Source organism: Gopherus flavomarginatus, chromosome 4, assembly GCF_025201925.1.
Source record: "Gopherus flavomarginatus isolate rGopFla2 chromosome 4, rGopFla2.mat.asm, whole genome shotgun sequence".
Taxonomy (NCBI): domain Eukaryota; kingdom Metazoa; phylum Chordata; order Testudines; family Testudinidae; genus Gopherus; species Gopherus flavomarginatus.
Genome location: NC_066620.1, coordinates 66166283 through 66188877, shown reverse-complemented (window position 1 = coordinate 66188877; position 22595 = coordinate 66166283). Strand labels below are relative to the sequence as shown.

The following is a 22595-nucleotide window of genomic DNA, read 5'->3' as shown; positions in this document are numbered from 1 at the left end:
TGTGTGTTTCACTCCCAAAGCAGCTACTTCGAGGAGGCTGGCAGGGCTGGGTATGTTAGGGCTGCAAGACCAAAGAGGCTTTCACCATGTTAACAACCTGCTGGCTTTTCCTCTAGGACTCTGAGTGAGCCGCGGCAGGCTGAGATCCGAAAGGAATGCCTCCGGCTGTGGGGGGTGAGTAATGCTGCTGACAAGGCAGTTGTGGATGCCATTCCTGCTGTGGCACAGTGGGGAGCGGGAGGGGTTCTGACATGCCAGCCAATAGCATTAACACCTTTCCTGTAGGGCAGGACTATTTTAGTATCTGAGATCACTGTGCACATTTGGGGCTGTGCAGGTCAGGAAACATCAGCTAAACAGATGCTCGGTGTGTATTGCTTGTGGAGCAGGCCATTGGTTCCACAAAAGGGCAGGGTTATACTGCAACTGAGAATATTACATAACACACCGAATAAGCTATGTGGCCAGTAGGTCCCAGGCAGAAAAACCACTCCAAAAAAATCTTATATCAGATGGCAATCTGTCTTCCCTATGAGCTTAGGGTTTTGGGGATCTTGTGGCAGGGAGTTCCACAGAGTAATCACGAGTGTTGGGTGAAACAACATTGTTTCATCTGGAGCTGCTGTTCTCATTATTGTTTGTTTATTTGTATAGCACACACACAATCTGCCAGGCACTTTCCAAAAACATACAGAAATAATATAGGTCCTGAAAAGCTCACAACCTAAATTCTTTATTGAAATCGCCTGCCATGTCCTATGACAGATGCTGTGTCAAGCCACGTGTGTTTTGCATACCTCCCCTCTGTGCGAGGGGAGCCCGACATCACCAATATGAATGGAAAAAACCTTGGCATCAGGGGTTGGAGTGTCCTCGGTGGCAGAGGAACCTTGGCTTTGGGAACACAACTGTGCAAAAAGAAGTACGACTTATAATCGATCCTTTGTCTTGTTCCAGATTCCAGATCAGGCCCGAGTTGCTCCATCCTCCTCTGATCCCAGGTCCAAGTTCTTTGAGCTCATCCAGGTGAGGCATTTAACTGCAGTTTGTTCTGAAAATGTGGGTGAAATGCTTATTATTACTCACAGGCGTCTGAGATGAAAAAGAGCAGCACTGGGCTGTTTGGTTCAGTATATTGTTCAGGGTTTGCACTCAGATGCTGTGGTGATGAGTGCCTATTTAGAAAACTAGGCAGCCTCGTTTAAATGACTTAAACAATGAGATTTCCATTACTTCCTTTTAGAGACAGTTCCACAGACTTGATAGATGTCTAATGATCAGTGTCCCCCCTGAGGTCGTTAGCTCTGACACTGTATGGGCGTCTGGGAATAAAGAGGTCTTTGGCAGAAGAGGTCTTGCCCCTGAGTGAAGGAGTGCCGGAAGATGGCATATTTTTTGAAGCCTGTCGTAGGATTGAATTCCCATAAGGGCTTCCTGTTTCCTGGTCCATTCCCATCCTTCCTAGCTGTGCTGTGGTCTTGCTGTTGCTGGAATGCTGTACTGTGACACTCATTTATAGAAAAGGGTGTGTATGGTGAAGAGTGGAACCCCACAAGAGAGCCTGCTCCATCCATTGGTCCTTGGCAGAGAGCTATGAATATTCTGGAGTGTCCCCTGCAGTACTTCCCCATATCCTGTCCTCTCCTTTGGACACACTTCTTCTCTTAAGCCTGTGCTGCTTTTGGGCTCGGAAGGGGCAGGTTCCTTCTCTTTCCAGTGCTGCAGGGGAGCTGTGGAAGCACTCAGTGTGGCTGGGAGGCCAGTTTAGTTGCTTGCACCCAACAAACTGTGATGGTGAAATGAATCCCTTTCTATCTAAAAGACAGCTTTGGCCTGGGCTACCAATTCTGTAGAAGGCAGGTAAATAGCTCTGTGTCCAGGCCTGTTCTTTTCCCTTCACACTTTTACCTTGGTGCTTCCTAAAGTCGCTCAGCAGGGAAATTGCAATAGCCCTTCAGTACAAATGAACGGTTTTGTGGGCTCCTAGACCTTTGTCTACGCAGAGGATGCTGGTTTTTCCTCTAGAACCCTGATTAGTGTGATTGAAACCGGGCTGAGCTCCACTGGTGGAAACAGCAGCTTTGCCTGTCTATGCTCGGATTTGCACCAGTGTAGCTAACAGCTGTGGCTGAAATCAGGGCACATCCTGATGCACACAAAGCTTTTGTGTTTGCTGTAGCACCCATCGTTGTATCTGTATCATGTAAGTCACCTTTCTCCTTCTGCTGTTGTGCTTCAGGGAACAGACATCGATATCTTTAGTTTTAAACCAACACCACTCAACTCAAAAACCCTGGAGAAGATCCGCCACGTCTTAGATTACAGATGTATGGTGTCTGGAAGTGAACAGAAGTTCCTGCTAGGGTTAGGGGTAAGTGCTGACATCTAACCTGACAGCAGGAAGTTGCATGGCTAATTGTGCTGGGTTTTTTTTGTTTTTTTTTACAAACTCTTTTAAAGATATTGCTTAGCAATTTCATCCCAGCCTGCTTGCTCTTGTATATCGGGGATAGGAGTGACTGATGGACCTTTCTTAAGACCATTGGTTATTTTGTATTCCTTTCTCCTTCCTCTGTCTACTCCCCACACTAAATAATCTTGGTCTTGAAAATCTCTCCTCACAAAGAATGCTGCATTCCCTCCATCTAATAATTCGTTTCACTGCCCATCTCTGAACAGTATCTTTTGTGGGGTGGCAAGGGACTCTGCCTAATGAGCTGTGTTAGGATCTGTGTGTTGGTGTCTCTGCAGCTGAGCTGTAGGCTCCTTCCTTGACATGTCTCATAAAGAAATGTTCTCTGCTGTCAGCAGGAAGGAAGGAATATACTCTCAGGGCTACTTTTCAACAAAGGCAGAAAGAACATGTCCCATTCCTGTTTGGGTCTAACTGTGCTTTGTTCCTCTTTGTCTGCACACAGAAGTCCCAGATCTACACGTGGGATGGTCGCCAGTCAGATCGCTGGATGAAACTGGACTTGAAAACTGAGCTGCCACGGGCTACCCTTCTCTCTGTGGAGATTGTTCATGAGCTGAAAGGAGAGGTCAGAGGTTGTTCCTTCCCCATAAGGGGGCAGTACGCAGGCTGCCTGCAGTTTGTGATGGCTAGTATTACATGGTAGATGGCCCAGCTGTGCAGCTTCAGAGAGGATTCCCAGGGAAGCTATTTTGGGATAAACTCTCCTTTCCTGTTCAGAGCCAGAGATATACGGATGACTGTTTGCTTCCCTTCAGTATTGTTCTGCACCACCTGCATGGCTGACTTACTGTCTGATTGAACACGCCTCAGTGGCTTTTGGTTTGCACAGATACATGCATGTGTTGTGCAGTGCTGCCCTGCTCCACTTGCCTGCCCCATTTTGCTCCACAGGCGGCTGCCTTTCAAGGATGCTGAATATACCGTGTGTCTGAAGTGGGTTTGGATCAGAACCTACAAAAACACCAACTGGTGGTGGTGTTTGCAGAAGCATTTACCCTCCTGCACTGTCTCTGGTCCAACATTGATCTTCGATCATTTGCTGAACTGTTTTGATTGGCAGCTGGCATTGGTTTATTTTTGTAACAGGCAGGTGAAAAAGGTCTGTAATTGAGCATGTTAGTCGTGATAAACAACATATGAGGAATCTTTAATGCACAGGCTTATTGAAATATTGTTCAGTTTTGATTCTGTGACTGTCCTGGTGGGGGGAATGCTGAACTTGTTCTGATAATCAAGAGAATTTTCAGTGTAACCAATAGAGGTCATGAAATGTGACCCTTTGCTGACTAGGCTGGTCAAGGTTGAACTGTGTATAGAAGATCATGTTGTTACTGCAGAGATCTGCTGTGAACTAAGCTGAGTAGCTTCCTTTGGCTAGTTTGTATGAGGCTGAGTAGTCATTGACCCTAAAACAGGCCTGTGTGTCCACATATTCCGCCAGTTGATGATTCCAGGGTAGTTAAACACTGGAATAGATTGCCTAGGGAAGTTGTGGAATCTCCATCTCTGGAGATATTTAAGAGTAGGTTAGATAAATGTCTATCAGGGATGATCTAGACAGTATTTGGTCCTGCCATGAGGGCAAGGGACTGGACTCGATGACCTCTCGAGGTCCCTTCCAGTCCTAGAGTCTATGAGTCTATGATTGCAGTTCTTAAAAACAGACAGGTGGGGCCAGTCTGGAAGCTTAACCACGCTACGTGGCCTTGCTGCGTGGGAGCTCAGGGCCAAAGCTCGGGTCCTTGCTCCTGGAGTTGGTGCACAAGCTCAACCTTGTGAGGGGACCACTTTGCAAGACATCCAGCTGACTCAGAGAAGTGGTAATGTGCTTCAATGAGTTCTGCCTAGCCCTCTCCTGAGGGACTGGTGCATCGGACATGTACAGGTATCTTAGGATGGAAGATTAAAACAGGGGAAAGGTAGGAGGCTCCAGGGGAAAGGTGGGAGGCTCCAGAAAATTCCTGAGGGGAGAACCTGCAGCAGAAACAAGTTACCAGTGGCGGGAGGTGGGATTTCCTCCCCTGAAGTTAGCAAGGTGGTGGTGGGAGGCAGGCATGCAGACACTGCATAAAACAGACAGAACACCCACAGACAGCCTGTAACGTAACTCCCTGTGTCTCTCTCATTAGGGGAAAGCCCAGCGAAAAATCAAGGCTATCCATATCCTGGATGTTTTGGTGCTGAATGGCAATGACGTCCGAGAGCAGCACTTTAACCAGCGGTAGGTAGGGCTTTGGGAGCTCCTCTCATGCGTATGGATGAGGGCTGTCAGGGAGCTCCATGGCTCAATGGCTGTGCTATTGATCATTGGCCACGAGGAATGGAGAGCGCTTAGCTGATGTGCTTGTATAAAGATGAGCCGTGGAAGAACCATCTCTGAAGTGGGTGCATCCTCTCTTCCCCCCACCCTCTCTGTGCAGCAGAGAAGGCCTGGTTCCCTTCTGAGACTGGAGTGAGCTGGTCTCAAAACAGGTAGACCGAGCGCCGCTGGCAGCCTGAATGGGAAGGGTTGTGACTTGCCACCAATGGGGAAGAACCTACAGTTCTTCTTCGAGTGATTGCTCATATCCATTCCAGTTAGGTGTGTGCGCCGCGCGTGCACATTCGTCGGAAAACTTTTACCCTAGCAACTCGGTGGGCCGGCAGGTCGCCCCCTAGAGTGGCGCCATCATGGCGCTTGATATATATCCCTGCCGGCCCACCCGCTCCTCAGTTCCTTCTTACCGCCCGTGTCGGTCGTTGGAACAGTGGAGCGCGGCTTAGCTGACCTCCACTTCCCTAGCTACTCGTAGTTCTCGTATATAGTTATACAGTTATAATTCCTTTATATATATATTTGTATAGTTATACATTTTTTCTCTGCTAACATAGTTAGATTGATAATTGTTAGCGGGGTTCAGGAAGTAGCCCCTTCCATGAACCCGGTGCCGGAGCCCATGCACGGCTCACCGGGTTTTAAAATGGGCTCGGCCTGCCAGAAGCCGATGCCGAAGGGAGATCCACACGACTCCTGTTTGAAGTGCCTCAGGGAATCACTTGACAGCTAAGTACCCCATTTGCAAGGCTTTTAAGCCGAGAACAAAAAGGAGCGGGACTTTCACTTACCCCTCCACCTTGGGCGCCGAGCGATGATCAAGCGGCTGGCAGAAGCGCCTCCTCGGCACCGGACTCCGCCGGTACTGCCAAGGCCTTTCGGCACCGGCCGTCGCCGGCACCGAAGTCGACTTGGCACCGCTCCCTTCCTCCGAGGTTGAGAGAGCCTACAATTCCTGCTGGTGCCTGACGGCTCCCCGGCACACGCCGTGGTAGAGCCCCCTGCTCCTGCTGCTTCCGTGCCACCTGCATCGCAGCCAGAAAGCTCGCCTAAGTCGGATGGCCCGGCACCGACACCTGCAGAGGCACCGATGTCATCGGCACCGTCGATTCCAGTCCCCCAGGGCCATTGAATCCGGTGCCTAACAGCTCCCCGGCACGCGCCGTGGTAGAGCTTACTGCTCCTGCTGCTTCCGTGCCGACTGCACCGCAGCCAGAGAGCTCGTCTAAGTCGGATCGCCCGGCACCGACACCTGCTGAGGCACCAACGACGTCAGCACCGTCGATCCCGGTCGCACAAGGGCCGTAGAATCCGGTGCCTGACGGCTCCCCGGCACGCGCCGTGGTTGAGCTACTGCTCCTGCTGCTTCCGTGCCATCGGCACCGCAGCCAGAGAGCTCGTCTAAGTCGGATCGCCTGGCACCAACACCTGCTGCGGCACCGACGACGTCGGCACCGTCGATCCCCGTCCCACAAGGGCCGTAGAATCCGGTGCCTGACGGCTCCCCGGCACGCGCCGTGGTTGAGCTTCTGCTCCTGCTGCTTCCGTGCCAACAGCACCGCAGCCAGAGAGCTCGTCTAGTCGGATCGCCTGGCACCAGCACCTGCTGCGGCACCGACGACGTCGGCACCGTCGATCCCGGTCCCACAAGGGCCGTAGAATCCGGTGCCTGACGGCTCCCCGGCACGCGCCGTGGTTGAGCTATTGCTCCTGCTGCTTCCGTGCCAACGGCACCGCAGCCAGAGAGCTCGTCTCAGTCGGATCGCCCCGCACCGACACTTGCTGCGACACCGACGACGTCGGCACCGTCGATCCCGGTCCCATAAAGGCCGTAGAATCCGGTGCCTGACGGCTCCCCGGCACGCGCCGTGGTTGAGCTACTGCTCCTGCTGCTTCCGTGCCAACGGCGCCGCAGCCAGCTCGTCTAAGTCGGATTGCCCGGCACCGACACCTCTGAGGCACCGACAACGTCGGCACCGTCGATTCCAGTCCCACAAGGGCCGTGGAATCCGGTGCCTGACGGCTCCCCGGCGCGCGCCGTGGTTGAGCTTATTGCTCCTGCTGCTTCCGTGCCGACGGCACCGCAGCCACACAGCTCATCTAACTCGGATCGCCCGGCACCGACGCCCACCGAAGCTCTGACGACCTCGGTACCGTCGATCCCGGTCCCATGAGGGCCTTCGAATCCGGTGCCTGACAGCTCCCCAGTATGCACTGTGGTTGAGCCTGCTGTTCCCTCCATGCTGGAGGCATTACCAACGGCGAGGGATCTCATTGCCATGACAGAGTCGATGCTGCCTGACCCCGGCACCGCCGGTGCGGGTAATACAGTCTCTTCATGTGACCATCCTCTGTCAGCACAGCAGAGCGGCACCGTTCATGATCACGGTCCCGCAGACACTCCAGATCCTGTCGGCACGCCCGACACCACTTGCAGTCCCGGTGCTGTTTTCCTCATCGGTACTAGTCGCACTCGCTGCACCGGTCGGTATCCCATTCGCCGACCCGCTATCGGCACCGTTCCGACTCCCGGCACCGCGACAGGTACCTTGACTCCTGTAGCCTCTCCCCGAGCCTCGAGATCTCGGTCGACCTCCAGGCACCATTCTGGTTGCGGGTCTGGATCTCGTTCCAGGTACCGGTACGCATCCCGGTGCCGGCTCCCCGTGCCGAGTTGGGCAAGGTCCGATAGAGTCAGAGACTCTGCCTGTGCCTTCTTTTAGTACCTCCATGGCCATCCGGACACGCATGCGTGTCATCCCACATGCGCAGATCTTATGCTCAGGACCACGATTCTGATATGATGGCCAGCGGGCGCCAGCCCCGAAACCGGCCAAGAGTTCGCTGCCGTCTTGGAGGACGGGGGAAAAGAAAAAGGTACCCAGAGCATCCCTCCAGGCCTCGTTCGATGCAGCAGACTCTCCAGCCAGGACTCTGGCCTTTGGTGTCGCCATGAGGTGCATCTCATGGCTCCAGGTTTTAAACCTCCGGCCGGAGCTGCAGTATGCCATTCAGGATTTACCCTTTGTGGTAAAGGCCTTTCGCGGCAAAGACAGCCCCAGGCTGCCAAGCCTAATGGACGATAGGGTCCTAATGCGCTCTCTCAGCATGCATTTGCCAGCGACCAAACGCAGGCCTTTCTGCCCCCACCCGCCATACTCTGTGCCTAGCCAGAGACAGGACTTTGGCAAACGGCGAGGCCAAGGCGGTCGCAGACGAACCTTCCAAGGTGCGCCTGAGGGCGGTGTACCAGTCACAGACCGGGATCCCAATCCCGCTTTCTCCTGGCGTGGCCCTAGTTAATTTCAGATCGCTAGATCCTGCGCACGGTGGAGCATAGATACCACCTCTAATTTATTCCAGCCCTGTCCCCGTTCAGGGACCCCTCTCACGAGCAATTCCTCGTACAAGAGGTGCAGACGCCGATGGACGAAAGGGGCAAGGGGTTTTACTCCCGTTATGCCCTAGTTCCCCACTCGAACGCAGGTCTCAGACCTTCCTAGTCCTGCACGGACTCAACCGGTTTAGGATAAGGTTGAAGTTCTGCACGGTATCCCTGGGAACCATTATTCCATCCTTGCCTCCTGGGGGCTACTATGCCGTCCTGGATATGAAGGACGCGTACTTTCGCTACGCCATCTTCCCTCTGCACAGGAGATACCTCCGCCTTCTAGCTGACTGTCAGTACTTCTGGTTTACGGCCATAGTCGCCGCCTACCTTCGCTGATGTCGGATATGCGTTTTTCTGTATCTGGACGATTCGCTTATCCGAGGAGACTCTGAGACACAAACCACTCAGCGCGTGGGCATCGTCACGGTCTTATTCACAGGTCGAGGCCTGATGATCACTATAGAGCAATCCACTCTGGTTCCCACGCAGAGGTTGGACTTCCTAGGAGCTATCTTGGTCTCCTACCTAGCCGGAGCCTGCTTATCACAACTGCGGTTTTAGGCGATGGCAACAATCATCTGAGGTCTGCAGGCTTTCCCAACGACCTCGGCTCGTACTTGTCTCAGTCTCCTGGGTCCATGGTTGCCCGCAAGTTGGTAACCAAACATGCCAAGCTCCGCCTCCGTCCTTTCCAAGTCCGACTCACCTCGGCGTACCACCCGGACAGGGAGCCAATGGTCATGGTAGTCACCGTTCCCTCGAGCACCTTAGGCTCCCTAGAGTGGTGGCTAACTCCCTCCCTGGTGTGGGCAGGGAGGCGGTTTCCTCCGCCCCAGCCCTCACTGCCCCTGACGACGGACGCATCATCTCTCTGCTCAAGTGCTCACGGTCACCTCCGAGCTTAAGGCCTTTGGTCTTCTCGGGAGCTGGCATTCCACTTCAATGCCCCAAAAATGAGAGTAGTCCGCCTGGCGTACCAGGGGTTCCAGCGGCAGCTGCGAGGCCGTTGTATCTCGGTGTTTACAGCCAACACAGCGGCCATGTGCTTCATAAGTATCCAGGGAGGGACATGGTCCTCCCCCCCCCACTTTTTTGTCAGGAGGCCATCCATTTCCGGGACTTTTGCATGGCCTACTCGATGGAGCTGGTGACGTCCCTTCTCCCAGGCGTTCGGAACGTCTTGGCGCTTGGACTCAGCAGGTCTTTCCTGTCTTACGAGTGATCACTCTGCCCCATGTGAGGCGTTCTGCTGTCCAGAAGCGGAGATGTTTCCTCACATAGACCTGTTCGCTCACCGAGAGAGCAGAAAATGCCAGATGTTCTGCTCCTTCCAAGGTCTCTCCTCAGGATCGGTCTTGGGCGCATTCCTGATGCCGTGGAAAGGCCAACTCCATTATGCCTTCCCACTGTTCCCACTGGTTCATTAGGTCCTGCTCAAACTCCGCAGGGGCAGAGCGCGCATCATCATGATCACTCCAGAGTGGTCCAGGCAGCACTGATATACCACGTTGCTCGGCCTGTCAATAACAGACCCAATTACCCTGCCACCCCACCCAGACCTCATCACTCAGGGCAACAACAGGCTTCGTCACTCGGACCTGCAGCCTCTTCGCCTCACGGTGTGGCCGCTGCGTAACTGAGCTGGGGTGACAGGAAGCCTTCCACCTGGTCAACGTACCGGGCCAGGTGGAAGCATTTCTTCTACAGCTGCAGTACGCTCGATCTTGCTCCTGCTGAGGTCTCGACCCCCTCTATTTGGCCTACCTCTGGCCTTCAGCGGCAGGTCCTGGCAGTATCATCGCTGAGGATACACTCAGCAACCATCTCTACCTTCCAGCCAGGCTAAGGTGGACGTTCCGTGTTCTCATGCTCTATGGGTTCGAGATCCCTCAAGGGCTTGGAGAGCTTGCACCCTCGGGTGCGCCGCCAGCCCCAACCTGGGACCTCAACCTAGTTTTAATCAGACTTATGTCTCCCCCAGTCGAGCCGTTCACGACTGGCCCTCTGATATACCCGTCTTGGACGACAAACTTTCCTCGTAGCTGTTACATCGGCCAGACGGGTCTCCGAGCTCAGAGCTCTTACGAGGGTTCCGCCGTACACTAGGTTTCACAAAGACAAGGTGCAGTTATGACTGCACCCGGCTTTCCTCCCTAAGGTGGTTTCGGCCTTTCATGTTACCCACAGCTCAACGCAATGGGCACAACCATTGCACTCCTTGGACATCTGTGGAGTGCTCGCATTTATATTGCGCTGCCAGAACCATTTCGTAAGGTGCCCCAGCTCTGTCACGGTAGCGGGCCAAAGGGAGGGCTTGCTTGTTTTCCTCTCAGAGGATCACATCTCGGGTGATGGCAGACTTCCGAACTTGTTATGATTTGGCTCATATTTTCCCCAAGCCACATCATCGTGCAGTTTACCAGGGCTCAGGCTTCATCTGCCGCCTGGCTGGCTCGTGTTCCTACCCACGAGATCTGTCGCGCAGCTCCATTGGTCCTCGGTCCATACCTTTGCTTCGCAGTATGCCCTGGTTCAACAGTCAGGAGATGCTGTAGCCTCTGGCTCAGCAGTTTTCATTCTGCCACATTTCACTCCGACCCCACCGCCTACATAAGGCTTGGGATTCACCTAACTGGAATGGATATGAGCAATCACTCGAAGAAGAAAAGACGGTTACTTACCTTTGTAACTGTTGTTCTTCGAGATGTGTTGCTCATATCCATTCCACACCCGCCCTCCTTCCCCACTGTCGGAGTAGCCGGCAAGAAGGAACTGAGGAGCGGGTGGGCCGGCAGGGATATATATCAAGCGCCATGATGGCGCCACTCTAGGGGGCGACCTGCCGGCCCACCGAGTTGCTAGGGTAAAAGTTTTCCGACGAATGTGCACGCGCGGCGCACACACCTAACTGGAATGGATATGAGCAACACATCTCGAAGAACAACAGTTACAAAGGTAAGTAACTGTCTTTTCTTTCCTTAGCGGAGCACATCTCCCAGTCCCGCTCTCCTGTTCATACATGAGTGGGCTCATCAGCACATGGACTCATTACTGAATTTGTTACTAGATTAGGTTTGCCTAGCAGAGCCTATGGAGAACCATCCCTGCTGCATAACTGCTAGTTGCAGGACACCAAGCTGGTGGTGCTGGGTGACCAGACAGTTTCTGAGTATGTTTGGGTGTCAGTGGTGTCAGCCTGGGCTGTGTGGGTAGAGGTCCTGTTGGCACTCCCTCCTGTCCCAAGGAAGCTGCACCTACCCAACACACCAGAGCCATAGCCAAAGCACAGAACTCTCTTTCCCGTTTGTTCTAGGATTCAGCTAGCGGAGAAGTTTGTCAAAGCTGTTTCTAAACCTAGCCGGCCGGATATGAACCCCATCCGGTGAGTGACACTCCTTCTGCATCCCCCTTCATCTTGGGACTGCTGGGGCTTTGGGATCAATTTGCTGGAGGAGGAAGGCATGAAACCTAGCCTGGCTTGTTTCCAGGCCTACACAATATATAGCCAGAGCTCGTAGTCTCATAATGTTTGCTAGAAGGCGGCAAGTGGCCCTTTACATCTCAGAGATGGTGCTGATGGCTGGATGTTTTAGGTACGCTAAGGTTAACCTTTTAAAGATCAGACATTCATGCGTTCTCCATCCCATGAGTAGCTGGTGCTAATCTCACATGCATACTTGTAGTTGAACTAAACCCCAGTTAGCTCAACCAGTGCAAACCACACCATGCCCCTGTCTAAACTGACGGGTCAGTGTAGGTGGAGCTATGCTGCTGACCGCTGATGGCTGAATCAGGGCTGTTCCCTAGCATAGACCAAGACTACAGGTCTGATCACTAAAAGCCTGAGATAAGGCCTTGTGTACAGGGCTAAGCACATATTCTGCTAGGAAACACTCCTGAGAGAGGTACTGATAGAGCGCTCCAGCTGTTGACTGCTTGCTGACCTTTCACCTTTACTTGTTAGTTTTATTTTGGTACTGTGTAGAGGCCCCAAAAGAAGCAGGGCCCCATTGTGCTGGTGTCGGACAGACACCTAGGAAGACAGTCCCTGACCCCAAAGACTGTACAGTTTAGCTTGGAACAAAAAGCTGTTGGAGGGAAGAGGGGCCAGAGGTGGAGGGGAACAGTGACGCAGCTCCCCAGCTTAGCCATGTGCGCAGCTGGCTGGCTCACATTGTTTAAAAAAGGGAAGGCAGGCGTTAGGGGGTCTGAAAACGGCTGCCTTATTTCTGTCGTTTCCCCTTAAGCCTCTGCCTATTTTCTGGGTCAGTTCTGTTTTGCTGTTTGGTGGGGGGAGATATGAAGATGGAAGGGCAGAGTAATATGGGGAGAAGAGTTGGGTGGGGCAGCAAGAGCAGGAGGTTTGGAGATGGAGAACAAGTGGATCTTAGTGAATGTCAACACACATCCAGTAACTGCAGCTGGGGGAGTCCAAGGTGGTGTTGGGGAAAAGTCCAGGCTGTAATGTCAGAAATGCCCACAGGCTCCAATGGGCTCCCGCACTGCTGTGTCTGAAGGGCTTTAAAACTGCCCCAGTAAGCCTGATGCTTGTAGCCAAATATGGGAAGGGGGCACAGAGAGGAGGTGGGGATGGGGGAACTGCCCTTCTGTAAAAAGATTTCTCTATGTGCCTTTAGCAAAAGATCTCTTAGCTCCCCAATCTGTGTGGAACGGTGGTTGTGTGAAACAATGTGGGCTTGCTATTGAGCAGCAGAACAGTGACCCTGCCTCTGGGGACAGAGCCATGAATGTGCAGGTGTCCAATTCCTGAGCTGGGACGCATAGGCACCGACTCCGTGGGGGCTCTGCACCCACCGGCAGCCAAGCACCCCACCTCACCTTGCCTCCACCCCTGAGCGTGCCGCATCCCTGCCTCTCCTCCCAGCGCTCACGGCGTAACAAGCTGTGGGAGGGAGGGGGGAGAAGCAGGAACGCGGTGCGCTCAGGGGAGGAGGCGGGGTGGGGATTTGGGGAAGGAGTCCAGTAGGGGCAGGGGGGGTGGAGTAGGGGCAGGGTGGGAGTGGGTGAGGTAGAGGTGGAGTCGGGGGTGGGGGGGAGGTCGAGCACCCACCGGCACCAGGAGAAGTTGGCACCTGTGCTGGGATGAACAATGTGCCTTAGCCACGTTCACTGCCTCGCCCTGAGATCATAGCCGCTAGCTCTGCAATTCCAACACTTCAGTGTGTGCGTCTCTCTCCCCCCAGGGTGAAGGAAGTGTACAGACTGGAGGAGATGGAAAAGATTTTTGTAAGGTAAGTGACCAGAAACGCTGAGACACTTCATAGCAAGTCAATGTTTGCAGCTGCTACGCAGAGACAAAAGGGATCTATTGCTACTTGCAAGACAAGCGCCTGGGAGTGAACCCTTGTAGCAGAGCCCACAGTCACCCATTGGGGTATTCTTTGTGGGTGGGTCAGTCAGTCAGTCACCTGCTAATTCTGCATTGCAGAGGCTAGTCTGTTCTGGAGTAGAATGCAGGGCTTCGCTGTGCTAGAGGGAAGCAGCTTGCTTAGCCTTGTAGCCAGGTCTGCAGCCCCCGTGCTGATAGCTGTTCCCAGGCCCAAAGAGGTCCATTCCCTTCCTGCCCTGTTGCGCACCAGGGGAAAGCTGCACTTGTGGTTGCCAGCAGACAGATTTGCAGTTTGATTGTACCTGTAATGGAAACCCTGGTTGGTTAAATACTCTAAATCACTGACATGGCCCTTGTTCCAGCACTGACTCCCTGGCTGATGGTCTGTGTGCACACAGAGTTCTGGCTCCTTTTCCCTAGCCCTGGCGGGGAGACACATGGAGAACTGACCAGTGGCCTGTTGGTTTGTTTTGCCGTGTGCAGTGCTATCCAGTTCCACTGCAGCTGTCTCTGAAGTGTGTGTGTCTCTCCTTGAGTAAACGCCATCCCTCCCTTCTCTCGGCACTCAGGTTAGAGATGAAGATCATCAAGAGCTCAGGTGGAATACCACGTCTGTCCTACACGGGCCGGGACGACCGGCACTTTGTGCCCACTGGACTCTACATCGTCAGGACTGTGAATGGTAGGGAGAGCTCTGCAAGCCTTTTTTCCTCACCATTTTCAGGAGCAGGAAGGAATTTTGTTTTTTAAAAATACAGGGCCAAGCTCTGCCCTGGTGTAACTCCATGGAAGTCAGTGCTGAATTTGGCCCAGGTCCTGTTTTGGTTGGATTAGGCAGCATTGGGAGGAAGATGGGTTAGCTGTCCCCATTGTGGTTTGATTAGCTCTGGGATTTCAGTTCAGTGACATGTATACTGGCTGGTTTTTGAGATCACAGATTTCATAACTGGAAAGATCACTCTCCAGACTAGCCCAAGCTGGGCTGGGAGTGCAAGGTGTGCCTCGCTGAATTGACAGCAGTGTGGGAACACACGGCTTTTTGGGGGTTGGAAGGAGAAAACAGTGGGATGTTAAGATGGCCTTTCAAATGACCCCCATAATCTGACATGCTTCCATTCTGGTCCCGCCCTCTGTTTATTCCCTATGGCTTTGCCCCTAGATCCTTGGACAATGGCATTCAGCAAAAACTCCAAGAGGAAATTTTTCTTTAACAAGACGACCCAGGAGTCAACGTACGACCTTCCTCAAGAATCCATCGCACCATTTCAGTGAGTACCGTCCCAGCAGTCAGTTGGCCGGGGGGCTGAGGAGTGGCAGCATACCACAGTAGGTCCCCGTGCCTCTGCAGTGTGCCTCATCCTTTCCAGCGGGCCAGTGCTCTGCACTTGGGTGACAGTGGTAGGTCCTGCCCTGGCAACGCCACACTGTGTAATGGTGCTTACTGGCAGAGCTTCTTGAAGACCCGCTCCTGGAGCCCTGTAAAGAGGTTCTGACTAGAGCTGTCAAGCGATTAAAAAAAATTAATCACGTGATTAATCACGCTGTTAAGCAATAATGGAATACCATTTATTTAAATATTTGTGGATGTTTTCTACATTTTCAAATAATCGATTTCAATTACAACACAGAACAGAGAGTACAGTGCTCACTTTTATATTTATTTTTTATTACAAATATTTGTGCTGTAAAAAATAGTATTTTCCAATTCACCTATACAAGTACTATAGTGCAGTTTCTTTATCATGAAAGTTGAACTTAGAAATGTAGAATTGTGTACAAAAAATAAGTGCATTCAGAAATAAAACTGTGTAAAACTTTAAAGCCTACAAGTCCACTCAGTCCTACTTCTTGTTCAGCCATTCACTCAGACAAATACATTTGTTTACATTTGCAGGAGATAATGCTGCCAACTTCTTGTTTACAATATCACCTGAAAGTGAGAACAGGCATTTGCATGGCACTATTGTAGCCGGCGTGGCAAGATATTTACATGCCAGATGCGCTAAAGGTTCACATGCCCCTTCATGCTTCAACCATCACTCAAGAGGACGTGTCTATGCTGATGACAGGTTCTGCTTGATAATGATCCAAAGCAGAGCAGACCGATGCATGTTCACTTCCATCGTCTGAGTCAGATGCCACCAGCAGAAGGCTGATTTTCTTTTTTGGTGGTTCGAGTTCTGTAGTTTCCACATCTGAGTGTTGCTTTTTTAAGACTTCTGAAAGCATGCTCCACACCTCATCCCTCTCAGATTTTGGATGGCACTTCAGATTATTAAATCTTGGGTAGATGCTGTAGCTACTTTTAGAAGTCTCGCATTGGTACTTTCTTTGCGTTTTGTCAAATCTGCGGTGAAAGTGCTCTTAAAATGAACAACATGTGCTGGCTCATCATCCAAGACTGCTATAACATGAAATATATGGCAGAATGTAGGTAAAACAGAGCAGGAGACATAATATTCTCCCCTCCCCCAAAGGAGCTCAGTCAAAATGCCTTTTTTTAACAAGTGTCATCAATACGGAAGCTTGTCCTCTGGAATGGTGGCCAAAGCATGAAGGGGCATATGAATGTTTAGCATATCTGGCATGTAAATACCTTGCAACGCCGGCTACAAAAGTGCCATGCGAATGCCTGTTCTCATTTTCAGGTGACATTGTAAATAAGAAGCCGGCAGCATTATCTCCTGTAAATATAAACATACTTGTTTGTCTTAGCGACTTGCTGAACAAGAAGGAGGACTCAGTGGACTTGTAGGCTCTCAAGTTTTACATTGTTTTGTTTTTGAGTACAGTTATGTAACAAAAAGAAATTACATTTGTAAGTTACACTTTCATGATAAAGAGATTGCACTACAGTACTTGTATGAGGTGAATTGAAAAATACAATTCCTTTATCATTTTTACAGTGCAAATATTTGTAAAAAAAAAAAATAGTAATATAAAGTGAGCACTATACATTTTGTATTCTGTGTTGTAATTGAAATCAATATTTGAAAATGTAGAAAAACATCCAAAAATATTTAATAAATTTGTTGATATTCTGTTGTTCAACAGTGCGATTAAAACGGCAATGAATCAAGGTTAATTTTTTTAATTGCAATTAATTTTTCTGAGTTGATCGCGTGAGTTAACTGTGATTAATGGACAGCCCTAGTTCTGACATTTGTGTTTGGCGCCACATCCAGAGTTGCTTGGAGCTCCACAGTCCGGTTTTAGCCCACAAAAGCTTATGCCCAAATAAATTTGTTAGTCTCTAAGGTGCCACAAGTACTCCTCGTTCTTTTAGTCTGACCATGTGTGCGTGGGTTCCTTTTGCATTCTCAATGCAAGGTGGACTGGGGTGTTGGGCATGCCAGGCAGCTTCATCCAGTGGTAGCAGAGGAAGAAGCATTGTCTGTTTCGGGCTCTCCTGTGGGCACGATGCCGGAGCAGCACTGTGGGAATGGGAGGGAGACCTGGGGCTGTGGAACAGGAGCATTGTGTTGGCTCCTAGGGAAAGAAGGATTTGGAGTTTGATTACCTGGTACTCTCCTTGAAGCTCCAGGAACGTATCACTTGAGCACTCCCCAGCAGGGGATCTCTGTGTGTTCTTCCCGACTATCAGACTCAACCCATCACTTCCATTGTGCACCCTAGTGTGCGCTCTAGAGCAGGAAGCTGGGAATCCAGACTCCTGGCTTCCATTCCTGGGAAACTGGGACTCAAGGAACAGAGTAACTGGGAGTCAGTAGATCATGGAGACAGACTGGGAGTTTCTTAGACAGAGAGGTTCAGAGAATAGGGTCTGTGTGATATCATTATGCCATTGTTTCCTAGGAAAGTGAGTTGTGTGAGTCTGTTTCTCAGCACAGTGCTGCTATATGCAGACTGCACAGGCCCCGGGATTGTGTCTCAATTGGAGAGGCTGATGTGAAAGGGGGCTCCCTGCACACCCCTCTAGCCTCCTCATTGGCTTGCAGCTGTACCCTGGGAATCCTTCAGGCTTTCCCTGGTCAGCTAGCTGAACAAGCTCTCGTCATCCCAGTGCTGGGAGGGCTCCCCTTCACAAACTGGGGAGGGTGCTAGCTCCTCAAAGCCTCTCTGGCAGAATGCCAGCACCAAACTCAACCACTGCTATGAAAACAAAGCAAGGAAGGGGTTTGTGTGTGACTCTGTAATGGATGCTCTGCCTTGTCTTAGTGAGCACTAATGTGTCTGTAATTAGCCACTGACACATGCGTTTGTCGCTATGCTAATATCGTTCTGTTAGAACAGTGTACCTAAATAAGCTATGAATATTAAGTGTCAGTAATTGTAGGAATCTAAGGCTGCTGTGTCTGCAGCAATTAGCAGCTCTGTTTTCACACTGGGTAACTAATATCCAGATGGGGCGGGGAGTCTATGCTCAGGGATGAGTCGAGGGATGGATTTCTGGAGAGTCACTGTATCTCCAGAGCTCATGTTGGCAAAGTGAGGGTTAGTTTGCTCCCCCCACCCCTGCTATATCCATAGTGTGCTGAGTGCCCAGACCCTGCTGTGTCCATTCGGCCTGCTGACCCTTCCAGGTGCTCTGTTCGGGCCTTTCCAGAGTCTTTAGTGACATTCCCTTGTTTGTTTCACCCTCTCAGGAACTTGAAAAACACAGTTCCCCTAACTGATTGTTCCCAGTCTCAGCAGACATTGATTTGTCCCTCCCGCTGCTTTGAGTGGAGCTGCAACTAACAAGGCTATTTCCATGGAACGCACTTCAGTTTATGTGCCACGTTGGGGTGTCTGGGTTTGTGTCAGCATATGCTTGTTTGAGTAAGCCCTACAAAACAATGGCTATTCTTACTAGCTGTAGCCTATGCCTGCTCGGTATGGTGCTGCCCCGTCTCGTGTGGCTGGCCACAGACTGAAGTGGATGAGCCTACAGCAGCCTTTGCTAACAGAGCTGGGTGTTTTAGCGCAGGGAGTCGACACTCAAGTTTAGATCCAGAAGTCCTTGGTTCAGCCTCTGCTGCCGACGATGCAGCCGGGGCATGGCACTTCAGAGCCAAAGTTAGGAGTTGGGGTGGAGAAACATGTGAAGAACTCTAGGGGTTAATAAAGCAAATAACCTGGGCCTCCTTTATGGTGCCCCCTAGAATCATATCATGTATGGTCCCAGGCCAGCTGTCTCTAAAGAGTCTCTGCAGCCTATGCGGAGTGCATCCCTTCTCAATGTGCCCAGTGTGTGCTGTGCTGATCTGTCTGTCTCCTCTTTCTGCCTGCAGCATCTGCTACTTCAGCCGTCTCTTCTGGGAGTGGGGGGAAGGTGTCAAAGTGCACGACTCCCAGAAAAGGCAAGATGCGGAGAAGCTGTCGAAGGAGGAAGTCCTGTCCTTCATCCAGGCACACTACCCCTGATCCCCCAGCTTGGAATCTTCGGGGACTGACTGGAGTGGGGAGACTGAGACAGGAGAAGGGAGTCTTCCATCCAGGAGCTGCAGGCCTTCTGTGGAGGAGAACAGATTCCTGGGGGGTGAGGGGTGGGGTTTGGTGCTCAGAAGAAGCGTGACAAAGCTCCAGCCTGTGAGTAGCAGTGTATATAAGTGTCTGGCCCAGGCAGCACCGGCTGTAGGTACGTCAGAGGTGGGATGCCTGCAGTTGAGGTCCGATGCTCTTCTGTGCTATTCCACTGCAGTCCTGGGGATGAGGGTCTGGCAGCTTTCCCCACTAGTGCTCCAAACTACAGCCAAGCGTCTGCTCTCTGGTTCCCCTCCTACGTGTGCCGGAGCGATCAGGAGGCTGCGTATGTTTCCCTGGCAGCACCAGGAGGAAAAGAAGGTTGTCACAGGACTGCAGGGAGGAATGAGCTGGGGGAGAGTGCATTTAAATGGCCTTGCAATGCTCCCAGCAGCCACCTCTGTCTCCTTTGCCTTGAGCCGATGGGCCTTTGCTGAACGCTGGGTGACTCACCGGGAAATGCAGGCTCTTGGCATCCGAGGATGGTCACTTTTTGCTAGTGGCTCCGGTACGTCTGCTCCAGAGGCACTTGGCAGGTTGTCGGGAGTTCCTGGGTGCTAGCATCTCGGTGGAAGGAAGCCAGTCCTCGTGGCAGGTCGTCGTTAACTCCAAGCCAGCAGCCTAGGTGTGAGCTCATGAATCTGCCCTAGGACAATGCTGAGATGGTTTGCTTTTTTCAGTGCTCAATACCATCCTCAGTTTCCCTCTAACATTGCCCCTCCCTGTGTGTTCAGGATGAAAGCGAAATGGGGAAAGGCTGCAGGCCTTCAGGTGTAGGAGTTTATCAGAGGAGTTTGTGGAAGTCTTATGGGAAGGAGACCTTGACTCTGACCATGCTGTTTAGTCAAAAGAAATCCAATCCCATGACCAGGCCCGTTGTAGGGGAACCCACCTTTCCTGGCTAACTCGTAAAACAGGCTTTAAAACCCCCCTGTGTCTGGTCCATACCTGGAGCTGTGTCTGTAGTGAAGGCACAAACCTGGGAGTCTCTAGCATGGCAAGCAGGACAATTGTGTTTCAGCGGATCGCAGTCTGAAATCATGACTCATTTCTGTGCTGGGCCCTCTATGCGTCATGTACACAAAGCCACCCCAAAGAGCAGGGCTGCCCTCGTCGCCTGTTTTAACTTCATGCTGGGCTTCAGAAATGCCTCTGGCCTGGTCTCCCACATGGATCAGAAGTTAATAGGCGGTTGGCTTCTCCGGTCCGTGCAGCCAAATCACTTATTTTTTCTTACACAGGTTGGCAATAAGAGAAAAGCTGACGGGGGGCGGGGGGGTTACCTGGACCGTGCCTTAAAGAAAGCTGTGGGTCTCCTGGAAACCAGAGGCAGCCTTTCAGATTCTCATCCCCCTTCCATCCTCCCCATGCCAATGCAGGCTGTGACTGGGTCTGTATCACATGGAGAGTTCAGCTCTGGCAGAAGTATAAGTTCATGGGTGAGATTCATCTCGCAACCAGGGGCAGCGCAAGGACTGGGCTTCACTTAAGTCACACTTAAGATCTGTGATCCTCATAGGGCTCAAGTGATGCACAGGGTGACTTTCACCCTGAGCTCATAGGCCTTGCTTTCTGAGCTTGCAGCCTTCCATGTCTGCATGGTCACTTGGTGGCCAGGCATCTGTTTGTTAATCCTCCAATTGCTTGGTGTAAATGAGTTTAACCATTGGTGGTTTCTGTGCTCTGCCTTGTAACCTGGATCTGCACGTTCAGGCTTGATGGCTGCAGAACGGGGATTGTCACAGCTCGCCCAGCCTTGGGCTAATGCTGCCCTTGGGCCATCATTGCACGGGAAGACTAAGCTCTCAACTGTGGAGGGTGGTGGGAGCCATGTTGTACTTGGGTATCCCCTATTGGGCCCAGAAGAGCCCTTCTGCTCTGGTGTATTTAGAATACTGGCTCCTGCAAGCTCAGGGTGAGTGGCCTTTCCAGAAAGGTGGCTGAGGAAGTGTCAGACCTGTTCCTGTGCCCTGTAGCAGCCAAGTGGAAGGTTTGCCAATCCATCCAGGGAGCAGGATGTGGCTCTGACTCAAATCCCTTAGCAGAATTTAGTCCCAGGTGCTCCAAAGCCTTGGCAGAACATGGCCCCTGGCCTAAGCGCAGCCCTTCTGGAGAGGGCAGCAGCGCCCTGTGCAGTTAATTATTGGCTACTTTATATTTATTGACGGACCCTCCATGAGGAGCAGTGAGGAGGCTCTGCAAGTGGGGAAGATGGTGCCTCCGGCAGCTTCACTTCAGAGCCTTCACACTGGTGGCTTTTAAAATCATTTATTTAAGTGTCAGTGCTTCTGCTGATTTCCCCAATCCCCCCGATGCAGCCATGATGCCAGCAAGAAGCCAACAGGCCTGTTCCTTTTCCTATGGTCCTTTACTGTGTCTTCTGCACCCTCAAGGGTGTGTTCCCCACTGAGGGCCTTAGCCTCTCCCTGTTTGTGAGGATGGAGGTGTCCCGCAGGGAATACACCGTGGATAATCTAGGCCTCCATTAGCCTTTACCTGGTACTGAAAACCCAGGGTGCAGAAGAAACCCAGTTGCTTGCAGGCGGTTTGAGAGATGCTGCCTGCTTTCCCCATTGCCCCAATTTCCTTTGCTTTTAGTCGATTGTGTCTTTTACAAGGAGATGTATTTTTTGGATGCACTGGACCACATCTCCCACCCTCTTGTGGGAGGGCAGCACCAGCACCTCACTACTGCTTCCCTGCTGCAGGGAAAAGGTTTTATCCCTCTTCCCTCTCTGGCTCAAGACTCTCCTAGCTCCATTGCTCCTCTGGGCTTGGGAACCCATGGCTTGCTTTGAAATGTCCTAAAGGAACCAATCGGAGTTGACAGGCCAAGAATCCAGAGGCAAAGCCCTGTACATACGCTGTTTTGTGTGCGTCAGAGCTGCTCAGCCCGAGGAGGGTGCAGGGGGCGGAAGGGGATTCATTCTGGTCATGTGGGGCAGGGAATGGCTTTGTATCAAAGGGATGGTAGAAACTTGGCCCAGGGCTAGGGGCTGACCCAAGTTGCGCTCTCCCACTGGCTCCAGGGGGAGGAGGAGGAATGTCTTGCTGAAGGGAATGTTTATGTCTGTTGATTGCACAATGTATTATATTAGGCTGTGTATCATTTTGTGTTGATTTCTCTGCTTTCATTGTCTGTGTATTACCAGTACAGCTCTTTAGTTCACAAAGGTGTTGATGCTCTTTGGTCTCTGTTTCCTGAAACCATGGGGAAACAACCACTCCCAGTGCAAAACTGGGAGGGTGGGAGCGGGCAGAGGGGACTGTGCATGGCCCGGGACTCCTTGTGCGCCATCCAACCTACCCCACAAGTCACCTGTGCGCCACCCTCCCATACCTCTCTATTTCAGGGACTTGCTGTAACCCACCCCTTATTACCCCCATGCCAGGTGCTCTGTGTGCCCCCTCCCCCTCCAGGGTGGTGGTGTTTTTAAACAGTAGTGAGGGGGCTGGGCAGAGCTCAAACGAGGGATGTGTTAATAGCTGCCATCAGCCTGGTCTTCGATCTATAGACAGCTGCAGGTAATTGAAGCTTGTAGTTCTGCTAACCACATGCCAGGGGCTCCATGTAGCCCCATTTGTTTTTTCTGATTTT

At 51.8% G+C, this 22595-nt stretch overlaps 1 protein-coding gene across 2 annotated transcripts in view; it reads left to right on the top strand.

Annotated features, from left to right (window-relative positions):
* The window catches only part of CMTR1 (cap methyltransferase 1), a 59140-nt gene extending 36970 nt beyond the window's left edge, over positions 1–22170 (top strand). For both annotated transcript variants that reach the window (XM_050951577.1, XM_050951578.1), the window contains exons 15-24: positions 117–174; positions 958–1026; positions 2240–2371; positions 2919–3041; positions 4606–4697; positions 11495–11563; positions 13386–13433; positions 14101–14213; positions 14691–14799; positions 18766–22170. In XM_050951577.1, coding sequence (XP_050807534.1) covers positions 117–174; positions 958–1026; positions 2240–2371; positions 2919–3041; positions 4606–4697; positions 11495–11563; positions 13386–13433; positions 14101–14213; positions 14691–14799; positions 18766–18898 — 946 coding nt within the window. In that variant the 3' untranslated portion in view covers positions 18899–22170. The remainder of the gene's footprint in view (positions 1–116; positions 175–957; positions 1027–2239; positions 2372–2918; positions 3042–4605; positions 4698–11494; positions 11564–13385; positions 13434–14100; positions 14214–14690; positions 14800–18765) is intronic.
* Positions 22171–22595: the final 425 nt, after the last annotated feature.